At 54.2% G+C, this 6,770-nt stretch overlaps 1 protein-coding gene across 2 annotated transcripts; it reads left to right on the top strand.

The window, feature by feature from the left end:
- Positions 1–995: 995 nt before the first annotated feature.
- On the top strand, positions 996–6,770 carry Prr14 (proline rich 14). 2 transcript variants are annotated; one of them, XM_010617413.3, is made up of 12 exons: positions 996–1,217; positions 2,002–2,073; positions 2,196–2,364; positions 3,277–3,404; positions 3,479–3,668; positions 3,941–3,984; positions 4,177–4,298; positions 4,820–5,408; positions 5,548–5,617; positions 5,692–5,783; positions 6,231–6,302; positions 6,387–6,770. In XM_010617413.3, the coding sequence occupies exons 2-12, from the start codon at positions 2,051–2,053 to the stop codon at positions 6,664–6,666; spliced, it is 1,779 nt and encodes a 592-aa protein (XP_010615715.1). In that variant the 5' UTR covers positions 996–1,217; positions 2,002–2,050; the 3' UTR covers positions 6,667–6,770. The 2 variants fall into 2 exon arrangements, with proteins under 2 accessions (XP_010615715.1, XP_010615716.1); XM_010617414.3 differs by lacking the exon at positions 996–1,217 and having other exon boundaries at positions 1,230–2,073; positions 3,506–3,668.

The raw sequence follows: 6,770 nt of genomic DNA, 5'->3' as shown, positions 1-6,770 counted from the left end.
TACTCGGGAGTTGGCTAACGTGGCAGGAGGACCAAGTTAAGCCCAGCTTGAGCAACTTAATAAGATGCTGTCTTAGTTTTTTTAAAAAAGAAAAAGGGGTGGAGATGTAGCTCAGTGGTAGAGCACTGGCCTAGCACTCAAGAGGCCCTCGGTTCCGCTCCCGAGGCTGGAAAAACAAAACAAAAGGTTTAGAGAAGAAATTCTGGAGGAAGGAGAACTAGCGGAGGGACCGATTTTGGGGAGATGGCGAGGGCACCTTCACGGTGTAAGAGGCCACTACATGCCCACTTCCTCCTCCGCACCAACAGTCCAGTTCCGATAAAGGCTCGGCGAGACAGTCTCTCCAAGCATTAGAATCCCAGCCCTGACTTCTTATTCCTCAAAACGGTGCTCCGCTGTCATACAAGCCGTCCTTAGGAGTGCCTGTGGAGTCCCGATCAGGAAGAAGGACGCGGGCCGGGCTCCACCCAGCAGGCCAAGGTGGCTACGGGGACCGAGACCCCTTCACTCCTCCGCTGAGGAGGAGGAGGAGAAGGAGGAGGGAAGTTCGGTGTCCCCAGCCTCCTTCCCACCTCGGCTCAGCCTCTAATCTCCAGGACACTGCGAAAACCGCAGCCGGAGGAAGCACGAGCCCGAGTCTCTTGACATCGGGAGCCAGCACTCAAGGACCCCACCACTCGACCCCAAACTCAGACCCCGAGCCGTCGGAACCCGGTAGAGAAGCTCTGTGCGGTGCCGGAACCTCCCTCAAATGCGGACTTTAGGAAATCGGGAAGTTCACAAATCGTCAGCACTTGGTCGACATTTATTGGCCTAAAAAACGAAAGAACCGGAAGATGACCTTAAAAAACGTGGAGGTACTTTAGCTTCAGTAAGGTTGCCTCAATATCGCAAGAAATCTTGTATATAGTATTCAGCCACTGCCCGGTCTTCGAAAGATGACGTCACCTAGTACGCTAAAGCTCAACCAGAGCTACGCTGTCTGCCCTCAACTATAATGGCGGTGCTGTCTGATTTGGCTTCTTTCCCCTAAAGATGATGGCCGCCCAGCGGCTTCATTTCGTTTCTCACCACCCTGAAAGAAGGAGTCTAGCGATTGGGTGGCGCAGGGAGTTTGAGGGAAGAAGGCCCCTAGTGGTTGGGCAGTGTTAAGGGAGTCTGGTTTTAAAGGAGCCGGTCGTGGGAGCTGTCGAAAACGAGATCCGCGGGAGGTGGCGGTGAGCGGCGCGCCGGGGAGCGCGCGGGGCGGCAGAAGGAGAGGCAGGAGTGGGAGCGAGGATACATTTGAATCACCTGGTTCCGGGCTGTGGGGACGCTGGGCGGGGATTCAGACAGGGCGAGTGTGGGACGGTGTCTGTGGGCGGGACCTCTCCCAGGTCTGAGGGAAGGGGTATCTGCTTGACAGTGGATCCCCCGGGATCCAGACTGAGCTCTGCGATGCTCAAGCTCGGGCCGCCCCCATTTGAGTAGAGCTTTGCCCAGCCGAAGCTCACAGTGGGAGGAGAAACCTCTCGCGGCGTCTGATTGGAGGAGCTACGCTGTAGGATCCTTTTTGCAGTGATCCAGTCTAGGGCGTGGGGGGGCGTCGCTGCGAGGAGGAGTATTGCTTTGGAGTCCTCGGCCACTTGTTGGGAGGGGAGGAGGATTTCAGAGGGATTCAGCGGAGACGGAGCTTCCCAGAACTGGGATCCCAGCGGATCCCGGGGGAATCTCAGTGCAGAATCTGCAGGGACAAAGGCCTCGGGAGGCTCGGGCCGTGGGAGAACTTGGGCCTCGGCAATCCAGATTCTCGTGGCAGGTGCCAGGCAGGGCGCGAGTGATTTGATCCAGGCCGCGGCAGCGAGAGGACACCCTCTCCGGCAGCCAAGTCGGGGGCGCCGTTGCCTTGCCTCAGGGCTCGGGCCTGTAGGCTACCCCAGCTGCCGGCGGACCATGAAGGGCGGAGCCCTTGGGGAGGAGCTGGCCCTCACTCTGCGCTCCCCTGCTCCCCCCTCATCCCAGGCTGCAGCCTGGGATCCCCCAGGGACCCCCTGAAGCCGCAGTTTCCCCCATGGACTTGCCTGGGGACTCCAGGTGAGAGCGCACCCCGCCCACCTGTCTTGAGCCGGGAGACTGGGATCTTGGTGGCCCGTACTGGGAAACTACAAAGCAACTACAGGTTCAAGCAGCTGTCTTCTGCTTCGTTCACTCTCCAGCCCTTCTGGCCGGTCGAGTCTGTGCCGTCAGCCCTTAGCTCGAGCGTTATGGGACGCCAGGAGTCCAAAGCGACGGAGGCTGCAGCCCCAGGGGGCCCCTTCACCCCTGGAAAAGGCCTCTCGGCGGGTCCTGGCCGTGGTACTGGAAGATGTCATGGCTCCCAACATGGTGAGCCCCCTGGACTGAAAGACCTTTTTCCTCAGAATCTCTCCTCAGTACCAAAGTTATACCTGTTGAGGAGACAGAGGCCCAAATCATTCTCATGCCCATCAGCTAGGCAGCTTCCCTGACCCTGGAGCCTGTATGGCTCCCACTTACTCCAACCCAGTTGGCCAGAACCATGTTCCTATAATTCTTTTTTATATATTTACATATTTTATTAAAATATACATACAGATTCATACCATGCCTTTTCTGTACTATGACTCTCACCTTTCCATTTTATTGAATCTTCATGCTGTCATGTTTGTTGTCTTTGGCTTTTTTGTTGTTTTGTTTTTTTAGTACTGGGGATTGAAATCAGGTCCTTGTGCTTGCGAGGCAGGCAGCAGAACCACTGAGCTAAATCCCCATCCCATGTTGTTATTTTTTTAGAATATGTTTGCAGTACAGGAGCTTTACATTCATCTTAGAAGTAGGTGCGTGTACTTAAATAACTAAATCCTTTTTATTCCCCTTCCCCATCCATCTCCCTCCCTCCATCTTTCCCCTTTTTCCATTAGATATTCCTACAATTTTTCTGTTTTTTTCCTTTGAGAAACTTACTGTGGTAGTTGACTCCAATGCACAGGTGAGAAAAACTGAGGCACCCCCCCCAAATGAGGCAGGACCTACCTAAAGTAATCCTGTTTCATTCTCTAAAACAGCCTGGATTGAGAAGATTACTCACAACCCACACCTGCCACTCAGGACTCTAATAACCAGCCTCTGATTCAGACCATCTTACCTCTTAGGGGGCCTGAGTGAATTGGGGCCATGATCTCTGTCACTTTTGTGGCTAACAGGATTATTAGGCACAAGGAAACCCTATTTAGTCCAACCTCATTCCATCACCCTGCTTGATATTTCTTCTTCTCCTAGGCCTCCCTATCCCTATCCCCACAAAAGGAGATCTCCGCGCCATGGGGCCACAGCAACTACCACAATTCTGTCTGTAACCAGTCACCCGCCTCACCACCCATTCAGGCCAAGTGGGCTTCTCAGGCCAGGTGAGCACTGAGGGATGGGCAGTAAGCCAGAGATGTCATTGCTGAGCCCACTGATCTTCCTGTTCCCTCACCAGGCCTCCTGACTCATTGCATTTATGCAGAGAGCCCTTAAGTCGAATCCACCGGTCCTCTGCTACTCTGAGGAGGCGATCAAGGGCAACCCCTGGCTCCGAGGGCAGTCCTCCACAGAAGGTCAACCGGGGCCCCCAACCCACCCTGGTGGTGCTGCTGGAAGATATTGCTGCTCCCAGGCCCAGGGCAGAGGTATGAACAGGGTGAGGATGTCAGGGGTCCAACTAGGACAGGCACTCCAGTCAGGTGGAAGACAACATAGGAAGCCTGAATTGAGTAGATCTCTCGGGGCAGCATGACAGCATGGCAGGTGGCAGACACTGCCTTGGCAAAGATTATATAAAAAGTCTTTGGTGTGAACCCGAGGCGGGTAACTGAGGACTGAAAGAGTCAGGACATGGCGAGCTAGGGAGTCCAATGAGGGCTTCCCTGCCTCTCCACAAATACCACATATTTATTTCTAGGGCTTCCTGGATGAGAGACCCAACTTCATCATGCCAGCACAAAGGTGAGAGCTGGGGAAGGGACTGTCAGGGTATTCATGCCACAGCCATCACCCAGGTAACCAGAGCTAAGGGCTTCAGGATTTAAGGGTTCTTCCTGGTAGCTCCTTCAGAGGCCTTAGGAATGGGGGAGGTGCTGGCCTAGGAGGGAGCTGAACCTGGAAGCCCCTAGCCTTTACCTTGCTCCTTCATTCCAGAGCTGAGCCTGTGGTAATGGTTCACCAGTCAATGCCTGCACCCAGGGACCTAATTCCTCCATTCCAGCCATCCACCCTGCCTGTAGATCATCTGGACAGCCTGCCACCAGCTAAAAACTCAGGTAGAAGGATGATACTGGGAGTCTAGAAAATCCTAGTTGTTTTGTTTTGTCTTTGCCACAGGGACTAGCTATGTAGTCCACACTGGCTTGGAACTTATACGTAGCCCAGGCCTGTCCTTTAACTGACAGGGGTCTTCCTGCCTCTGCTTCCCAAGTGTTGGGTTCACAGGCATGTGCTTCCATATACAGCTCCTAGTTGAGCTTGTGTCAGGTGCAGAGGTAGGGGTGGGATTGAGTCCCCAGCCAGAGCAGAATATTGTAAGTAAAAATGGGATTTAGCCAAGGCTTAGGTTCAGCTCCTAACTATAGAACTTAAGGGTTTTTTTTGTTTCTTTTGGTTTTTTTTTTTCTTTTTTTGGTACCAAGAATCAAACTCAGGACCTTGTGCTTGCCAGGCAGGCATGACAGGACTTAAGTTTTAGCAATGGGCTTATTCCTCTGTGGATAAACATTAGTGTTTAGGGGCGGGGCTTAGACACCTGCAGCTGAGGAATGCCTACCTGTAACTTTCCTTCCCTCAGCCTCAAATCCTGCTCTGGATCCCCCATCGACCCCGCCACCGTCCAGCCTTTTACGCCCCCACCTCAGTCCCTGGGGCTTGGCTCCCCTCTTCCGCTCTGTCCGATCCAAGCTGGAAAGTTTCGCTGACATCTTCCTCACACCCAACAAAACCCCAGAGCCCCCACCCCCCTCCCCGCCCATGAAGCTGGAGCTGAAGATTGCCATCTCAGAGGCAGAGCAGTGCAGGGCTATTGAGGGCACTGCATCCATCAGCCCCCGGCCCCCCATCCACCAGTGGCGGGCTCAGGACCACAGTGTCCCCGCACCTCTCCCTAGACTCACTCTGGGCCGAAGCCACTCCTGCCCTGACCTGGGGCCCCCTGGGCCAGGTACCTGCACCTGGCCCCCTTGTCTACCCCAACCAAGCCGGCCTCGGCCACGGCGGCACACTGTGGGTGGTGGGGAGATGGCCCGAGCCCCACCACCCCCTCTGCCCTGTCTTCGGAAAGAAGTCTTCCCTCTCGGGGGAGTAGGAGCCTCCCCTTCTCGAGCCACATCTTGCTCGTCCACTGCATCCACTTCCTCCTTCTCCGAACCAGCAGAACTCAGGTAGTGAACCCTCCCTCAATGAACCCTCCCTGAAGCCCTGGTCCCAACCAGAGCCTGGCTGCCTCTCAGAGCCCACTGGGCAGGAGATGGGAATAGAGCTAGGAATCCTGTTTGCTACTGAGCATTGACTTCTCTGTAGGTCGGGCTCAACCAAGGGGAAGGAGCCAAGAGCCTCAAAGGACCAGGTGCTTTCAGACCCTGAGACCAAGGTAGGAGTACAGGTGAAGGGAGGACATGGGGCCCTGGGCCCATGCCATCCTTTCATCCTGACATTTTTTTGCAGACTATGGGAAAGGTTTCTCGATTCAGAATACGCAGGACACCCACTCGTCCTCAACTAAATCTTACACCAATGGGGCTGCCTCGGCCAGTCAGGTGAGGAGCTCACTGGGCAGGGTGCTGCCTCGGCCATCTTTCCCAGAGCAGGGCTTTGTCTCCTCTGAGGCTGGACAGTCTAGCTGGGAGATTTAATTTGATGTGGTTTGTGCTTAGAGCTCCCTGTCTGCCTCAGATAGCACTTCTGGCATGTCCCAAAAACTAAAATACAGCCTAGGGGGCTGGGGATATATCTCAGAAGCACTGTGCTTGCCTGGCAAGCATAAGGTCCTGTGTTCTATCCCTGGTACAAGAAATAATAATAATAAAAATAAAAATAAATAGGGCTGGGGGCAGGGGGATTTAGCTCAGTGGTTCTGCCACCTGCCTCTCAAGCACAAGGACCTGAGTTCAATCCCCAGTAGCCAAAAAAAAAAGGCTTCACCTATCCCTTCTTCAAGCTCTGTTAGCCTGAGGTTTCCTCATTGGCCTCTGTTCTGTTCCCAGATTGAACAAGAAAGAGTTCAGCTTGGAAGAAATTTATACTAACAAGAATTATCAGTCACCCACAAGCAGGAGGTGAGAAACTTGGAAGGCTTGAGGGTGGTGGGGGAAGGCTGGAACCAGGGGGGATGTTGGTTAACAGATTCCTGCCTGGTCTAGGACCTTTGAGACCATCTTTGAGGAACCACGGGAGCGCAATGGAACTCTGATTTTCACCAGCTCCAGGAAGCTCCGCCGGGCTGTAGAATTCCGGGACAGCAGCCTTCCTCGAGCCCGCCGGCCACCCCGTGGGGTTAGGGCTACAGCTGGCAGGACTGTTACTCCCACCTTAGCTCCCAGCCGGGATGTGGGACCTCTGCTACAGAAGCGGCTGGAGGAACTAGATGCCTTGCTACTGGAGGAGGAAAAAGTGGATGGGGAGAGGCCCCATCAGTCCTAGGAGCTCCATCGTCTACTGCAGAGGGAAGGCAGTGTTTGTCCATCTCCCAACAGAGAGGGGAAACCTCTGAGGCACTTATATATTTTTTTCTCTATATTTCTAGT

The sequence above is a fragment of the Fukomys damarensis genome, unplaced genomic scaffold (genome assembly GCF_012274545.1).
Source record: "Fukomys damarensis isolate Sample0158 unplaced genomic scaffold, DMR_v1.0_HiC HiC_scaffold_34, whole genome shotgun sequence".
Lineage (NCBI taxonomy): Eukaryota > Metazoa > Chordata > Mammalia > Rodentia > Bathyergidae > Fukomys > Fukomys damarensis.
This window is presented reverse-complemented; position numbering and strand designations above follow the sequence as displayed.